Raw genomic sequence first — 17,921 nt, 5'->3', positions numbered from 1 at the left:
GGCTTCCAGCATTTTACGTGCAATACATGTGGTTCTGGAGCTATAGAAGTGAAAACATCAAACCTTGGATACAAAGTGCAGTGAATTTGCTTTCACAAGCCTGAGGAATGAAGCGTTGTTGTTCCTCATGTATGTAAGCCAACTTCATTAGATGAGAAACTCAAGAGTCCCCAGCCTAGAGAAAGATCACCTGCCCAGCTCTCAAAAGTGATGCTGGCAGTACGGGATGGTTAATTTAGGGAAGTCCCTGTAAGGATGAAGAACTGATTTAACTTCACTTGTGTGAAGCACAAAACCAAACTCTTCTTGTGATTTATTATTTTCAATTGTTTTGAATCAAATAATTTTAATTTAAAATGTTTTATTTTTTTCTCAAAGGTTAATAGTGATTTGAACATAAAAGGACTTGTGTGCACAAGAAAAATGCTGCATGAAGGGTATACGCTTCTACTCTGTTTCCCACCCATCAAAATGCCAAGAAGAAAATGTAATTGATCAACATTTTATTTAACAAAAAGATCAGTTATCCAACACTTAATGGTATCAAACCCAAAAAATAGTTTTCTGCATTTTCTATAACAACTGTATTAAAAACCAGTACAAAATGTTTTCACTCAGCTGAAGTATCAGTTTTTAAAGAGCATCTCAGGGAGTTTACAACCCACATGTACAGATGAAGGAAAGCAAGAAACTAGACACAAAGCGTATAAGGAAACACAACTCCCTTTCTACTTGTCTTTGACAGTGTTGCTCTATGCGTATTTGTGCTCTTTACATGTAGTGTACTGAGGGGGGAACATACAGCTTTACAGAAACATGTCTATTTAGCATATTTTTCTATTAAACAGCTTGCTACATTTATAGATTTAATGGGTGATTTTATCAAGAGTTCACGTAATCGAAACAGCACTCCCAGGACTCATTTTGTATTGAGGGATATGCCAGAACATTCGCAGGTGTAAACAGCTGGGTCTGCTTCTTGATTTTATCACTGTCTTTTTGTTTGTTCACCATGCCAGACTGCTTTGCTGCATAAGCTCCAAGTAGCTCCTTAGTCTAACAATTCCCAAAATAGGAGACAGAAGCCCAATGTAAAATCAATTGTATCCAGTATTTATGACAGTATTTGGACCCTGTAATATTAATATGTAAAGTCTAAGAAAACTATAAATAAGGTAGCAACTATAAAGGTTTGGGAATCACTGATCTAAAAAAACACTGTTTTAACAGGCCAGCAAGAGTCAAGGTTACTAATTGAATATATACAGATGGTAGCAAACTCATTTCATAAAGTAAAAATCCAACGCATACATGGTTACAATTCCAGGCCTGTTTAATTCACAGCTTATGGTAATTTTGCAATGGCATGGCTATCATTTACACATTCTGCTATTTGTAAATCAAGGGTTCCTGCTGGCAAATATTCCTCAAAAATTTCCATTACTGGAAAGAGTGCTCATGCCTTCTGAAAGGAACTGGGATCAACTGCTGACAATTTTGACAGGTTATTTTCATGGGGGATATTTTCTGATTCGTTCTGCTGCAGAAATACTTCAGATACAGAAGGTTTCTTAAAACTCTTTTAAAAGCACTCTGTAGTTTTCTCCCTGCCACCCATCCAAGTGACTGCGTAGTGTTCAATGATGACTTCTGATCTTTAGTTCAAAAACAGACCACATGCTTCATGATGCCGTGTCTGGCAGTACACTCTCTACCAGTTCATGCATCCTGTCTTAAGGCACTTACCACTGCTTTTTATTTTTAAATACACCTGACAATTCCAACTGAAAATCTCTTCCTGTTTTAACAGTCTACCCAGCATATGTGCATGGGCACACACAGGCTGAGTGCTAACCTTTCAGAAACATGCTTGCTTAAACCCTTTCCAGTACACGCATCCTAGGAGTAGGTCAGCTCAGTGCTCTTTGCTCTTCATAGCTTTACAGTTCATCATGTTCCTCTTTGGCCTCCTGGTCTTTCAACTTGAATTCTTCAGCAGTAACTTTACCATTTCCATCTCGGTCCTGATTGGTGAACATATTTTTAACAATTTTTTCAAAATCAAAACCAGGAGCTAGTTTTCCTTTGCCGGAATCAACTTGAGCTTGAATGTATTCTGAAAACTGCAAGGGAAAGAAGGAGAAATCAGCTCACAACGCAACAGACATTTAGAACTGAAGAGAGAATTATTACAACTTAATTTAGGCTAATTAGCACAGACACATGAGGTTAAATCACACTATGTGGAGCTCGACAGGACGTTCCTCATTTATTCCAGTGGGTTCTGGACCCATAATAAGAAAATTGATTTCTCGTAATTTAGGGTGATATTTTTTTCATAATTTAGGGTAGATAAGTTGAGTGACTTAGGATCAGATGTATATGGAAAGAGGGAGGGTAATTCTGCATGCTGATACAAGAAATTCACATCATAATACAGGCCGCTACCTGCGTCTTAGAAGAAGTAACACACAACAAAAAAAAATGAAACACAGGAATGCAACTGGAAGCATCAGCATACCATCAGACTTGCTAAAGTAGCTTCAGGCATTATGCCTTTCATTCAATTCCCATAACTTTGATGGGGGGACGAGGGATGAAAAGGTTGCCAGATTGCAAAGTTAGTTTTCCCTAAAAATCCTTTTCCTGATACGTATGATGATGTTACTCAAGGTGATTAGACTACGTCTGACAGAAGTCATGCTGATGGCTTACCAGAAACAGAAAGCCCACAATCAAACACAGTTCTTCCAACTGCTGTAATCTATGGTGCTACTTCTTAAATAAGCTTCAGCAATGAGAGATATTTTTCACATTCATTTACACTTTTTAGGCCAAGCGCCCTCTCTCATCGCCCTGGCTCCTCCTTCCCCTCCTCACTAGCTATACGGATATCAACATCCCACCTCATTTGTTCTCTGGACTGATAAACTATTTTCTCCGCTGCAAAGGCAGAAATGGAAATAAATACAAGGGAGAGAAGATGGAGAAAGAAGGAAAATAAAAAGGTGGAAGAGAATGCCAGGAAGAGGAGAAATAAGTTTTGATTTAACCCCAACGGTTTGTTAAAATACTGAAAAGTCATCTCATGCTATTTCACAGGTCACAGCCTGCGCCACGAGTGCTGCATGCAGCACTGCTCCAACAGGGAAGGACACAAAACATAAAGACAGAAATGCGACAAAGAAGACTGAAGAGAATAATAAAAAATAAAATTAAATATATATAGAGAGAGACTTCCTCAGTTAAGAGAAAACACAGAGGAAAACCTCACAGAGATTTATATAATGCAAGGTGGTGTGGCAAAGGGAAGTGAGTTTCCATTAGGGCACCCAGTGGCATTCTTACACCAGAGACTCGTGGCACAAGCAAGGAGGGGGAAGGACTCATTCACACAGCACACAATCCACCTGTGGAGGTTCCAGAAGGGAACAGAAAGCTCCTGGATACACCATAAACCTCCCACCAGCAGACCCTGTGAAGGCTGATGCAGTGAAGGATCACTGAACACTAACTTTGCCTCTTACGCCTGTTCCCTGCAGATCTGCTGTTGACCACAGCAGGAGACCACAACAGTAAACATACTCTTAAGTAGTATGGCCATTCTTGTATTTTTTTCTTTCCACTTCTCTCTCTAATGCTAATTAAATGTATTTTAACAGACTCTGGCTTCCTGTTACCTTGACAACCACCAACATGTGAAAAAAGACAAGTGAAGCAAAGCAAAGGCAGACTGAATTCTTCAATACCTGACTACCTTGGTGATGGCAATAAGGAGAAAACCACTGGAAGTGTTTTCACTTAGCTTACCTCCTCTAAAAGAACCTCTCCATCGTGATTCTGGTCTATTTCTTCAAACAGATTGGGAGACACTTCACCGTTCCATACAAACATGTATCCTTCAGGCAAGCCAGACACCAGCTCCAGCAGTTCAATATCAAAAACTAACACGGCACTACCAGGCACTTCTCCTTCTGTCACAAAAAACGGCAAAGAGAAATTCTATGATTCTATTGTATTTATCCTTTCTTACATTGAAGAGTACATTTTCTTTAAGTCCAAAATAATATTTCTCTTCCAGCTCCAATGGCTGTTTCTCTACTATGATCCCCAGGCCCTGGGATTCCAAGCCCACCAAACCTTTCTGTTCCCTTCAGCAGAGGTGAACATAACATAAAGGAAGAGTTCATAATGAAACTGCATCTTTTTTTTTTTTTTTTTTAACTTGTAAAGCAAAAACTGTGTGAATTAATTAATTTTCCTTTATCTTGACAATACACTGTATATCCAGGTGGTACTGACAGACTCAGCGGTATTGTAACTGCTGGGTATATTACTTCAATGAAACCACAGAAGGAGTTTAATTTATACTTGAAAAAGTTGAATAGAGGTCACCTCTAACTTCTGTCCAGCAGCAAAGAAACAATCAAAGTCTTCAGATTTGTGTGTATATACCAAACCAATAACAATCATGTAATGTTTCACACCATGGATATCAACTGCAAGTTGTATGATCCCAAATACCTATCACTGGTATATTCATAATGTTTTTTTTTGACATAACGTTTTTTCCCATTTTATGATGATTTTCAATTTATTATTTATAATCATGTGTTTTTGTACAACGGTGTAAAATGCTGCATATTCCTAATGCTCATAATTTTTCTTCATAATTATTTTGGAAACCAGGTACAAGTGAAATTGCTTTTTATCTCTTTTCACAAATTAATTCTCCATTACATTTGATGTGTGATGTCTGACAGTCTTTGTCAAATACAAACTGCTCTGGGGGTATTGAAGCTTACAACTTATGCAACCATTTCCATATTAAACCTGAGCTTATTGATTTTGGTGATCTCACGATAGACTCCTTCCCCTCCAGTCTTTAACTCAGAAGGCCAACAACAACTATATATACTGGGATATGAAAGTTCTTGTCACTTTTATATTGTTCTTTTTAATTACTGTTACCCTTGTCATTAAAAATTGATAAGCTTCAACACTCTGAAACAGGGATTCCCAAGCTGTCTTGAATGTACTATTGCTGGGGTTTCAACTGCACTGGTAAACAGAAAAATGTAGTTTATAAATTTTGAGTGTTCCCTGAATTTTCCAACACATTAGTGCTGAACCGTTCCATTCAGTTTTGTTTCCTGCATAACATACTGTGTGTCCATGAGTGAGCACCCCATTCCCTACTATCAAGAACAGTGTTTACATCCCTCTGCAACACCAGAGTGCCTGGAGCTTTCCGCTTTGACAACATGGCATCACTGGGGCATGTGTTCCCTTTTGTACTGGGTAAGTCTTTACACTGGCCACAGCAGTAATATGACTTAAAATGCAACACAGACAGTATGTTCATTGCACTGGGGAATGGGAGGACTGTCTAAAATAATGAAATGAACAAGCTCTAAAAATAATATTCAATCAGATAAGAGATCCTCGCCTTATATTCTAATGCACAGCAAATAACACAACCTGCATACATGCACGTCAGCTGCTCCAGAGATGCTAAGTGGATGTGCAGCAAGTTCCTGAACTTACTTACCCACTCCATCTTCCCCATACCCAAGGTGAGGTGGAATAACGACGGTGCGTCGTTCTCCGACACACATATCTTGAAGGCCCATGTCCATCCCCACCACCACCTGTCCAGATCCCAGGACTATATTGTAGGTCTTGCCTAGACTGTGTCTGAAAGAGTAAAAAAAAAACAAACTCAACATACTACAGAGAGTTTCTGTTGCTCAAAATTACCACATAAGTAGCAGTTCTAGTTAGCGTTCTGTCATTGCCCAGAATCAACCAGAATCAACTTCATGCCCAATGTTCTACCAAGCAGTTACCTGAAGTTGTTCTCAAGGTAGCAGGATACAGACAACACCAAACAGAAGTGTCCCTACTGTTGACAAGTCATCTTGTATTAATTATATGTTACTTGGATGAAATCCACTTAGAATCATTAATCATGCCAATTAAATCCCCAAAGCAGTTTATGTCTAAACAAGAGCTTTTGCATTTCAAGTATTTTCAACTCAACCAAGTTGGGATTTTTAGCAGATCTAAAAACTCCAGATGTCCCAGAACTACAAACCTATGAGGATTTGGATGCATTCACATGGATCAGCCATTCCTTTAATGTTAATCATTCACTATGATGAGTGAATTATCATGACAGCTGGGAAGAATATCACTGCTACTTAACCATGTTATTTTTTGAATGATACCTTGCTGCTGGTAGCTCATTTCTAAAATTATAAATTATCAAAAGTTAAAAATCCAGAAGTTAAGCATATTTGTGACTCTAAAAGAACAGTGCTATGTTAAGACTCAGTATGTGGTATGCACCACAACAGCAGGACCTTTTCTTCTGTCAGCCTCCTGTCATTGGTTATTTGGCTTGGCTGTACCACTGCAGGACGTGCCTGTACAACAGAGTATTATTTGCAAAGAAAACAATTCAGTGGATAGGAAACCAGCCTGAAAATTAGACGTACAGGATTCATTATCTTTGGTGCTCTCTAAACTGCTTTCGATAAGACAGCCTCAGTATCCCTTGGTTCCTTCTACAAAATGAGAATTGAGCATTTCTGCCATATAAAAGGTGTTTTGAAGCTGAACGCATTACTTGTATACATACCTGACTACAGCATAACATCATGTGCTTCAATGTAAGCCAGCTTTTCAGTTCTGCAAGCTATTGTGTGCGCTGTGAAAATCTAGCTGCTTCCTATATTAATTATAACCTGTTTAAAAATAGCTTTCTCCAACTGCCATTCCATAAATAAAATATTATTTAGATGACTAATGCTATGCAAAATATGAAAGCAGAAAAACAAGCTAGCAAAAGTATTCTTGTAGCTGCAGCAATCAGTGCTGTGGATTTGCTTTAGTTGGATATGAGACAGACCAGAGCAGTCTCTGACTTCCTCATAAACCTACTGTCAACAGAAAGGAGGAAGAGGAACATTATCATCACAGGCATAACCAACCTGATTATTTCTCCATGCTGCCACTTATTGCAACAGGACAGGACAGGGAAATCAGCGCCCATGTGTGGGTTGCCTGATGGCGACCACTTACTGTACAACGCACTCAAGCTGGCTTTAGCAAGACCACACTGAGTGCTTCTCAGACCTCTCTCAGGAGCACTGCATCAGCAGGCTGCAAATCCTACCCATGAAACTGAACATAATTAGTTCATTCACAGGGCCCTGTGTGTCGGTCTGTTATGACTGCCCAGATTCCTGAATTAGCCCATTTGAACAAAATGCCACGCAGACAACCTGTTTCATCACTCTGCTTGTAGTGTTTATGTTCTTTTCCAACACATTCCTACAACCTCTTTGTTTCTGGTTCTCTCTCTAAGAGAAGCGGTCTTTCTTTTCCTCTTCCTACTACACATCTTAGACAGACAGACAGACATAAAAAGAAAATCACATTCTAAATAAATGCTCTGGTTTTTTTTTTGTTTTTTTTTTTTTTCTCTTCCAGCCTGCTTTGCATGCTATTCATTCTGCCTTCACAGCTGCAGGGGACATTTTCTTTAACACATAACAGACTTACGTTGAGTCTAGCAAAGTACCATCCAGGAGTGAAGCGTTGTAGTGATACTTCAGGTAATCTCCTTTCTTACTCAACACAGTGCAGTTGGAAGGTTTGTAGTTGACAGTAATGCTGACCGAGTCTGAGGGGTTGTGGAAGTCAACCACGTGTATGTCAAAGACCAGCACTGCAGATCCTGGAATCTTTCCTAAACAGGAAGCAAATTAGGACAAGTAGAAAAAGAAATGGTACCCAAAAGGGCTTACGATGACCACATACTGTACCCAGTAGGAATATAAATTCCCACTATGTCCTCTACTGAATCATCTTGCTCTTCTTTTTCAGAACTAAAGGACTACATCTCTGCTATATGGAACTGCTGCAAGCTGCATCCAGTGTAGGACAGAGAACTAGTGGAAAAGCATTGAACATGCACTCAGTTCCATAGTGGAGGAAAAAATTCCATTATTCTGAATTGGAGAATTAGGCAGAAATGAAGCAATAAGCATGTATTTCCTGTGATCACCCTAAATGACTGGCTTTTGTTTCACGTACCAATTCATTATCGATTGTCAGAATTCTTTAGCTCTTCTCGTGCTTCAACAAATGCCATTGTGTATTAAAAGTTACATGTTCCTAATATGTCCTGATAGCAAGCAACTTCTTCCCCCCACTTCCCAGGATAATGTGCAATTGCATTACCAGCAATGCCAGACACATCCAAATACAGCAATGGGTTTTGTTGGTAGAGAAGTCTTAATTCCCAAATCAACAGCACAGAATTTGCATCCACAGAAGAGAGGCTTCTCTTCTAAGTCACTTTTTCCAAATAACAACCCCGGAGGTACCTTTGGAAACACCAGCCACAAAACTGTGATTGGCTAGAAGTGTTACCGTATTTCAACCACTCATTGCAATCTTTTTAGGTATTAATGAGTCTTCCCAAAGGAATTTTAATTGTATGTTATACATACACAGACACTTTGCTGTTACATGCATCCACTGTTTACAGAGGCGGCTTAGGAGTCCACAAAACCTGTGGCTGTGGAAGGAACGGGGAAGAAAACTTAACACAATAAATTCCTTTAGCATACAGCACTTGTTAAGACACACAGGAAGGAATGCCACACCGCAGAGTTCCTGGCATCCAAGTACCAGTCCGTCTGCAACACTGATTATCCAAATGATTTCAGGTCATCAAGTACCAGTCTGCCTGAAATACTAATTATCCAAATGATTTCAGGTCACCAATTACATGAGAAACTGTCCTGCAGTCCTATTGTCTCGCCTATTAGCTAATTAAAATAATTTTGCACATTCTGGGTATAATCCTGTTAGTTGTGTGCCCACAAAATAATGAACTAATTCATAGGCCTTTCAAATGCCAAAAAAGTGGAGCAAATACATTATGTATTTTAACTACATACAACTGCACTGAACAGCAAAGGAAACATCATTAATTGCTGGAGTCTTGAATGAAAAGTCAACCTCACCTCTTCCTTCTTCTCCATACCCAAGATGAGGAGGAATTATTATTCTTCTCTTCTCACCAGTGCACACACCTAGCAAACCTTCATCCATCCCAGCGATCACGTAACCCTTCCCGACATAGGTGTCATATGTACGATTTCGTGAGTAGCTGTGGAAAAATATTTTCTTTTTAGCAGTGGTGCTCCAGAAAGTACAGAAGTTTGCAATCTTGCAACACAATTCCTAAACCAGTTAAGGTCAAGCACATGATCATTAACTGTCACCAGAGAGACACAATGCAATCACTATGTTCGATGAATCTAGGTCACCACGTTTCATCAGTCCGTGATGCATATGCATCATTTACCAACCAATTCTGGACTCTTGCTAGGGAACAGCTTATTTGCAAATGCATTTCTACTTCATACTGACAAAACAATCTCACCTATTTCTGCACTTTATTACAGCATGATTTCTGTTGAGTTTAAGCAGCTGACAAAATCAGTTTTCTCCTTTAAATTTTCCCCTGCCCTAGCTCTATTTTAATAAGTGCTTATCACCTAGATATAGTTTAGGTTAATTTTTGTGAGACGCCTATCTCATTTTGCAACCACAGCTATGTAGCTGAACTGCTACAAGCTGGAGGTGGGATAAATAAGCTCTACTGGGATGCAGATCATTAAAATGAGTCATGACTACAAACCAGTATCAACACTATCCCTCCCTTCTTAACCATGTCAATCACTTAAAACGTTGGTTGAAGGATCTGCTTCAACACCTATGGTAAGAATAAAACAAGCCTACAACAACAGATGACGTTTATTAGAAGGATGTGTCTGCCTTCTGCCTTTCTTCAAGGCATGTTACATGAAGGTACAGCACAAAGAAAGGAAGGCAGAAAGGTTTTAATTCATCTTTACAAGGTAAGGTTTTAATTCATCTTTACAAGGTAGCTCTTGGAATGAATGACACCAGCACTGAACCTTAGTTAATTCAGAGGCTTGCTGAACTGGTCTAAGTCCAGACAGCCCTGGCTGAGCTTCCCAGGATCTGTTCTGCAGCTAAATATTGCAGAGAAAGAAATGAAAGAAAAGATTATTAGAGCTCTTGACCCCAGCCATTAGCTGTGCTTTTGGCATGCTCCCTGTAGTAGTGACATTTTTTTTTCTTGGTCAGCTCCAAGGCTTTCAATAACTATTGTTAGCTGCTCTATTTCTTCACAGGCTTGTTAGACACGGGCCTTTCTTGGAAATTCTGCAGGAAGCCGGGACATGACACTCTAAGGAATAAACCTCATAACAACCGTCAGCTCTTTAGGATGATGAAGAGGCTACTGTCCACAAAGCATTTATTACTGTTTACTGACAACAACCCTAATATAAATACAACCGTGTCACTTTCAAGAATTTTTTAATCACAACAGAAAAGACAACATCCATTTGCTTCTCAAAAACAGAAACATTCTGTCCAGGTGCACTGTGGATAAGCCAGAAGTGCTTCACTTACATTTTTTATAAGCTGTAAGTTAAGATCTGCACTGATGGCTGGCCTCCTGCTTTCTACCCTCCCACGAAGCTGGGCAACTGAATGGGGAGATCAAGGTTGACCATGAACCTTCCTGCACCTCAGTTCAATTATTTGAGATACAATTCCCTGACTCCTCCTCACAGAAAGTTTTACACATGGCATACTATTCAGCTGATGTTTGCAAACTGATCCTGACCTTCAAGCAGCTGTAGAAGTATGAAACAATCTGCTTTGAGTTTAGTTTGCAAAACATTTTACAGTGTCTCATTTCCAATTCTTGTTAGCTACTCATAACAGCTTTTCTGAAAGCAGGTGTAGTAAAGTATTTCTCACTGAAAAGCAAAAAAAAAAATGTCAGAAAGCTACAATGGCATTATTCCTCATATAATTCTGCACATGGCGCTAATGTACCAGAGCACTTTGAATATGAAGTGACAGTGAACCTTCTTCCTTTATCACAGAAACCCTGTTGCTGAATTGTGACCCACAATTCTCAGGATGTAAAATGGGAATCGTATTTATGTTCTGTCCCTTCAGTAGTTTCACCTATTTGGCAGATAAACAACGGGGCAAAGACTATTCAAGCACACATCTAAAGCATAGACAGCTTCATCGGGTGGATCATGACCCCTAGATGGCGACTCTGACACTGTCAAAAAACAAAATAGGCCTTTACCTTCCTTCCCGTATTGAAAAGATTTGTAAATTTTTTATTAAGAGAAGACGCCAGCTCCACTCACAAAAAAGGAGTAGCAAAGAATTATATTTAGGTATATTATGAACCAGACAGACAAGACAAACTAGAAATGGCATCTGCAGTACTGAACAGTTTGGTTACCTGGAATCAAACAACGTGCCATCCAAAAGTGTGCCATTGTAATGGTATCGGAGGAAGTCTCCTGTTTGGCTTCTCCGCTCACAAGATTCAGGTACCTGCTGGTTCTCAATAGTAATACCGTCCTTGGGGTTATGGAGATCTAGCAAAACCACATCGAAGACTAGTGAAGCTTGGCCAGGGATCTCCTTACCTACAAGAGTGTCAGAGCAGAAGCTGATTACAACAGACCATGTTCTAAAAAAAGCTTGAACATTTTTGCTGAACAAACTAAAAGAAAAACAAATTAGTGTAATCTCTTTCTAGTCAGTTATTTTACGTGTGGGTTTGTCATTTAATTCTCCCATTCAGTTATTTCATTCTGTGCCTATTGTGATGCCATTACCTTATCAAAAACAAGCCTCTTCAGTAACGCCCACCTTAGTCAATGTACACCAGGTCCACCTGAGCTGCAAGGTTTAGTTTACCAACACATTCATTAAAGTACATAAAACATCCATCAGTATACAAATGTTGTATATCTGCTCTTCCTATCCTGTCCAAAACCAGAGACCACATGATAGAAGCTGAAGAAGGGTAAATTAAGTACCTTAGTGAAGAAATACTTCTCCATTGACACACAAATTATCATATGGATTGCTTTGTCTGAGAACCAATGAGCTCAAGAACTTGTCAAATTTTTAAAACAACCACCTCTGTAGGTAACAAAGCTTTGTGGATTTATCACAATAAATGGTAATGAAGGGATGTGAAACTTCGTACATAATCAAGACATCCTTAAACATTAGAGCAGAGCAAGAATTTAAGCAAGGAAGAATTCCAAACTATACGTAACTACCCCCTCATTTAATATGGGAACCTCTATATGAGACCTGAAGGCAGTCTCATATGACTACTAACCCATCTTGTAGCCATTACTGGGGCATTCTTTGCAAAAAAAGGAACAAAAGTAGAACTAAATTTTATATATAAGTTTTCAGGTCTCCATGGCAGTCACTGGAAGAATTATACAGTCACGTGACTTCCACTTTTTGGAGACATTATTAACCACAGGTGATACTCTCTGAATGAAACTACATTTTATTTTTTTCAACAATATGTCAACTAAGCAACTTAGTGCTCATATTATTTTTAAAAAGGTATTTTATGATCAGTCACATCCCATCCATAATACATTTTTAACCTCTCTTTCCAGTAGTTGTAACATCTCTTTCCTCTCTTGGTCCATTTGTCTGAAATTGGCAGTAATGTTGCCCAAGAATTTAAAACACACAAGGGTCAGGTTTGTTTTAGAATTTGGATGTACTGGATAAAAAAGGAGTAATTTTTACCATCTCCTTCTTCTCCATATGCCAGGAAAGGTGGTATTGTGATGATGCGCTTCTCTCCCACACACATTCCCAAGAGACCCTGGTCCATACCAGGAATCAGCCATCCAATTCCCACATAGGTATCGTAAGTTCTCATCCGATTATGGCTAAAAACAAGCAAAAAAAGCAATGTAAAGCCATAGGCAGGAACAACAATAATCCTCAAAAGTCACATACTATGCACAAGATATGTCACAACTTGCTGCTCCCAACATATGGGTTCATTGATTTGCCAAGGTCTTGCTGAGTAGCATTTTCCAGAGTGCTTAGCTATTTCAGAAACCTTACATGGGTTTTAATAACATCACTCACAAACATAATGGCAGCTGTTATTAAAGCATTATTTTCCACAGAACTTCAATGAAATACACAGGCTATAAACTTAATATCTCAATATTAAAGTGTTAATAGCTCAATGTCTCTAAGAACTCTGCCTGCTTAATTTATAAAGCTTGTATCTGAATTGAATAGCTGCGCTGCAGTGGTTACAAAAACTATTAGCTGACTAATTATAGACAGTAATACAAATACAGGGAATGAAATACTACTAAAAAAATAGACTTGGGCTGCTAATACCCACCTAGAAATAACTTATTGGTTTGAGTCAGTACTGCTGTCTCATAATGTCTGAATAAATTACTGATTTTTATATGATGCTAGCTTTAATTTCCTCCGAAAATTGTCTGTTTCTGGTCAATTAGCACTAATTGCCATAACTGTAGAGGGGAGAGGAAAAGACAGTTTCAGGTGAATCAGACACCTGCTAAAATAGACAAGCACACACACAGCTCAGCTGCGCACCTCGAATCAAAGAGGGTCCCATCTAAGAATGTCCCATTGTAATGGTATCGCACGAAGTCAGACACCTGCACTGTCCGAGTGCACTTCTCGGGTTTGAAGTAAGTCTGAACCTGCACTTCGTCCTCCGAATTCCACAGATCGATCAGAAGCACATCAAAATGGAGCACGGCATTGGGGGGTATCACACCAGCTGAAAAGCAAAACAACACAAGGGAGTTTGCTTCCTTTGCTCTATCGGACATCAGCAATAAGTGAACCAATCTGTGTATTCCCTAAAGCAATTCACGGGATACGACTCCATCCTTTTTGTGTTTATAACCCTCTGTATGTCCATCAGTCACCCGCACAAGGAGCTATTCAGGTGCCTGGTGCTGTACTTACACACGCCTTCGTCCCCATAGGCGAGCTTGGGGGGAATTTTCACGAACCGCCGCTCGTTCACGCACATGCCAACCAGGGCTTTGTCCATCCCAGCAATGAGCTGGCCTTTCCCCACAAACACGTTGAACGTGGATCCCCTGTCATAGCTAAGGAGGGAGAAGCAAGCAGAAAGGTTAGTGGCTCATTTATTGATTTATGGCTTCTGCTATTGAGAGCTTAACTGTACTCCATCTCCTCCCTGCCCTGTTAGCATAACTCTATCCAAAGGCAGCTGCCAGGGGAATGGTTGAATCCAAGTGTTTCTGAAACTCCAAGCCAGCCCTCCTCCGGTCCACTGCCCACCATATACCCAAAATGTGATGTAGTGGTGCGCAACAGGGATCCATCCTGCAGACATCCACAGCCCTTAACTACACGTGGTTAATTTACGCTTAATTTATGCAAGAAGAGGAAAGGGAAAAGGTGCCTTTGTGAGTCACAGCTGTGAGATTTGCCAACTGGTTAACTACTTTCTCCTCTACATTTCCAGCTCTCATTTCACTAAGACTTAGCTAAACACCAAAAAATAGAGGCGTGCTTTAAACAGCAGGTTTGCCAGATCAAAAACCAGCATATCCAATCAAACAATCTTCTACTTCGATAACCCATTTGAAAGGTAAAATAAACCATTCGTAAATGCTAATGAAAGTTTTCTACAGAGCACTGAAAGCAGCAGTGCTAACACAACATAACACCAGCGTTGGCATAAGCGGTTCCTCTGACTGCCTCAAGCCACACAATGACCCCGCTCTGCTGTACCTGAGTTACTGCTGCTACTCATTGCCCAGAAAAATGTATAAACATAAGTCAGGATGCATTTCAGAAGCTGCCTATTTCTAAGCTTTCACTGCTTCCACTTTCTCAAATTCTTGTTACAATGTAAAGGACTTTTTTCTGATAAAAGGCAACACTGAAGAAAAAAAAAAGCAAAGGCTTCTGCCTCTGCCTGCTGAAACACTCTGGAAAGCAGCCAGTGGCTAGATATCACTAGGGAAATGATGTCAAACTTTACTTCCAAGACTGTGCACATCATTTCCACAACACACTGAGCCTCCTAACAGTCCCAGAGCCTCCAAATCCCTCAAATATTTCACTGAGGGATCTCTCTGTTTACTCTATGATTTTCTTCTGGAAAACATTTTCCTTAAAATAGACAACCCTCTATACACAGCAGTCACTTTCTGTTGCACCAGTATTCCCGCCCCCAGGCAAGGATGGAAAATATTTAAATAAGCTGCTGAAAAATTCTGCTGTGCATATAAAAACATAATCAAGATGTTAAGATTAATAACATTCTACAAAACCCTCAAAAGTGGAATTTTGTAGCAATTGACAAAGCTTGGCACTACGTCTGGGATGATCATAAAACAAAAAAGTACTCTTTTTTTTTTCTAAAAATAAACCTAAATTTTAAAAAATTGTTGATGCTAAGCATAGAACTGAACAAAGCAGTGAATGGACCCTGAGGCTTTGACCAACTGACTTTGCAGATTCCTTAAAGCTGAGCACAGTTCGATCCTATTAGCAGAATTTACCACATTAACAGCAGATGCATAGGCAATAAGATTCAGACTTCGAAATTCAAATGATTTTGTGGCTATGGAAATAAAAAAATACACACTGATAAAAAGAAATTAATGAAGAAGGACGTTAGTTAATTACGTGAAACAGCTGTGATCAGTAAGACTTTGTAAGCAGCCCGTTAACAAGAAGAGCAGCATTACTACTTTCTGCTTGGAACTACCTGTAGAGAAAGGAAAGTTTAAGCCTCAAGAACACTTTCAGCAGTCGAAGAAGAAACAGAGTAAACCTGCCCTCACTTCAATGCCTGAAGTATTTTCAAGGCCAGTTTCACAGCAGTGTTCAACTACACTGATGCTGGGAAGCACCTTCATAAACTTAAAAAGCAAGTAACAAATACAACTGGTAAAAAATGGGTTTTCTAATAGGCTGATTTCAGGTATAAATTGAACATCTTTAACTTGTATGCTGTAAGTGATAAAGAATTTAAGACAAATATTCCAAAAGATTCCTTCAGTTGACCTCCAGAACACAAGAACTCCAAATTTTCCAGTAGCTCCTAAAACAACAGACCACTGTCATCAGTCCAAAAAGAGTCCCGCAGGTACAGAATAACAAAAACGTCTGTCAACATGAGCTGCCATCTAGGAAAAAAGTTACAAGCTGGCCACAGCTGATTTTTACAGCCTTTTGAAACGAAGATGGCCATGCAAGTACTCAGGTTAGATTGGACTGCCATCGTTATCATCTAGTTGGCAGCACTGACATTTAGAGGACCCAAAGTGACAAACGTACAGCTCTGCACAGCCCATTCCCTACCCAAATAATTCACAGCCTAATTACCAGGGGTGCAGAATTAAACCCAAGCCCCGTCAGGTGTCCTGCCCCAGTGCAGAACTTTGCTGGCACAACTCAGCACACCAGTGAGGGTGGCTCAGTGCACGCTTGTACAAATCAGAAACACATTTCTGCACACGGGGCCGGTTTCCAGACTGTCACATATTTTTTAAATGAGCAGTGAGCACGCTGCCTTTCTGCCTCCTCCGTTCTGCACCCAAGGCTGATTTTCCAAGACTGTGGGCTGCCAAGGAGTGCTCTGTCCTTACCGGGCTTCTTCCCTGGGACAGCACCAATGCCAGCGGAGCCACCAGCCACGGTGCCCTGCTCTTGGTGTGGAGCTGCGCTGCTGAAGTGGTGCTACCGGCACGCAGCAGCTGGGCCAGCCCAAAGGGAAGCGCTGGCTTTACTCTGTGGACAGCTATTTCCCTAAGACTGGAGATTTCCCTTGCAGTGCATGAAAGATTATCAGGATTACGGAAAATCTAGTTTGCTTTCCCTTCGCAAGCAACACTTTGATCAGCGGCAGTGAACGAGAAAACAAACAAGCAGTGCCAGCATCCCTCACAATCTCCCGATCCCACTGTTTGGGCTTCCTGACCCCAAAATAACAGGAGGAAGGCAGCAGGACATTCCACTGCAGACGGGTCACGCTCATTTACAGGCAACATAGACAACTACTCCTTAGTAAGAACTGCTGAAGGACTCTTTCATTTCGGGTAAAGACTACTCGTTTGTTGCAGTGTGGTAGGTTTGAGCCTCGAAAGGCCACAGGGGAGGCGTGGAAGGAAGCGGGCAGCTCCATTACAGGACGTAGCAGCAGGAAAGGGGCAGGATGGCGCTGCACGAAGGCGTTCGGTGACGGGACGTGGCAGTAGGAAGCAGGCAGGTATCGCTGCATGCAGTGGCTCCGTGACGGGTCGCAGCAAAAGGCACGAGGCAGGACAGCGCTGGGCTCGGTATCTCGGTGTCAGGATGCAGTCTCCTGTTCTCCATCCTGCCCGGACCCCCCGGCGGTCTCCTTCCCTCCAGCAGCAACAAGCCTCGACACCACCACGGTGGCGACCTCCGGGGCTCCCCGCCCCGCTGCCTGGTGGCTCGGGCCCGTCTCTCCGGCCCCAGCCGCCCCTCGGACACCTGCCTCGCTTGTTCCCGTCCCCGTCCCCGGCTCCGTCCCGTCCCCGGCGCCCCTCGCACCTGGAGTCGAAGCGGGTGCCGTCGGGGAAGGCGCCCAGGTAGTGGTAGCGCACGAAGTCCCCCCGCCGCACCGCCCGCGGGCAGCGCTCGGGCACGAAGCGCCGCTCAACGCTGACATCGGCCCCGTCCCAGGGCGGCTCGGCGGCGGCGCCGGGCACCGGCGGAGCCTGGCAGGCCGCCCAGCTCACCAGCAGCGCCGGCAGCAGCAGCAGCAGCGAGCCGCAGCCCGGGCCCCGCCGCGCCGCCGGCCCCGCCATGGAGGGTGGCGAGGGGTGGGGGGGAAGCGGGGCACAGCGCGCACACGGCCGCCAGGGGAAGGCTCCGCTCCTCCTCCTCCTCCTCCTCCTCCTCTTCCTCCTCCTCGCAGACGTGGATGCCGCCGGCCCCTTTCCCCC

The 17,921-nt window shown here is 41.6% G+C and overlaps 1 protein-coding gene across 1 annotated transcript; it reads right to left on the bottom strand.

The window, feature by feature from the left end:
- Positions 1 to 383: 383 nt before the first annotated feature.
- FKBP9 (FKBP prolyl isomerase 9) lies at positions 384 to 17,844 on the bottom strand. The gene is made up of 10 exons (XM_082755218.1): positions 17,527 to 17,844; positions 13,933 to 14,078; positions 13,552 to 13,741; positions 12,712 to 12,857; positions 11,384 to 11,573; positions 9,042 to 9,187; positions 7,570 to 7,756; positions 5,552 to 5,697; positions 3,811 to 3,974; positions 384 to 2,123 (listed from the first exon to the last, which is right to left on the bottom strand). Exons 1-10 carry the CDS (start codon positions 17,781 to 17,783, stop codon positions 1,941 to 1,943), a joined length of 1,755 nt encoding a protein of 584 aa, XP_082611344.1. The 5' UTR covers positions 17,784 to 17,844; the 3' UTR covers positions 384 to 1,940.
- Between the last annotated feature and the right edge of the window lie 77 nt (positions 17,845 to 17,921).

This window comes from Aythya marila, assembly GCF_965140915.1.
Source record: "Aythya marila genome assembly, chromosome: 2".
NCBI lineage: Eukaryota > Metazoa > Chordata > Aves > Anseriformes > Anatidae > Aythya > Aythya marila.
The sequence above is the reverse complement of the archived record's forward strand: the minus strand, read 5'-3'. Positions and strand labels throughout refer to the sequence as shown.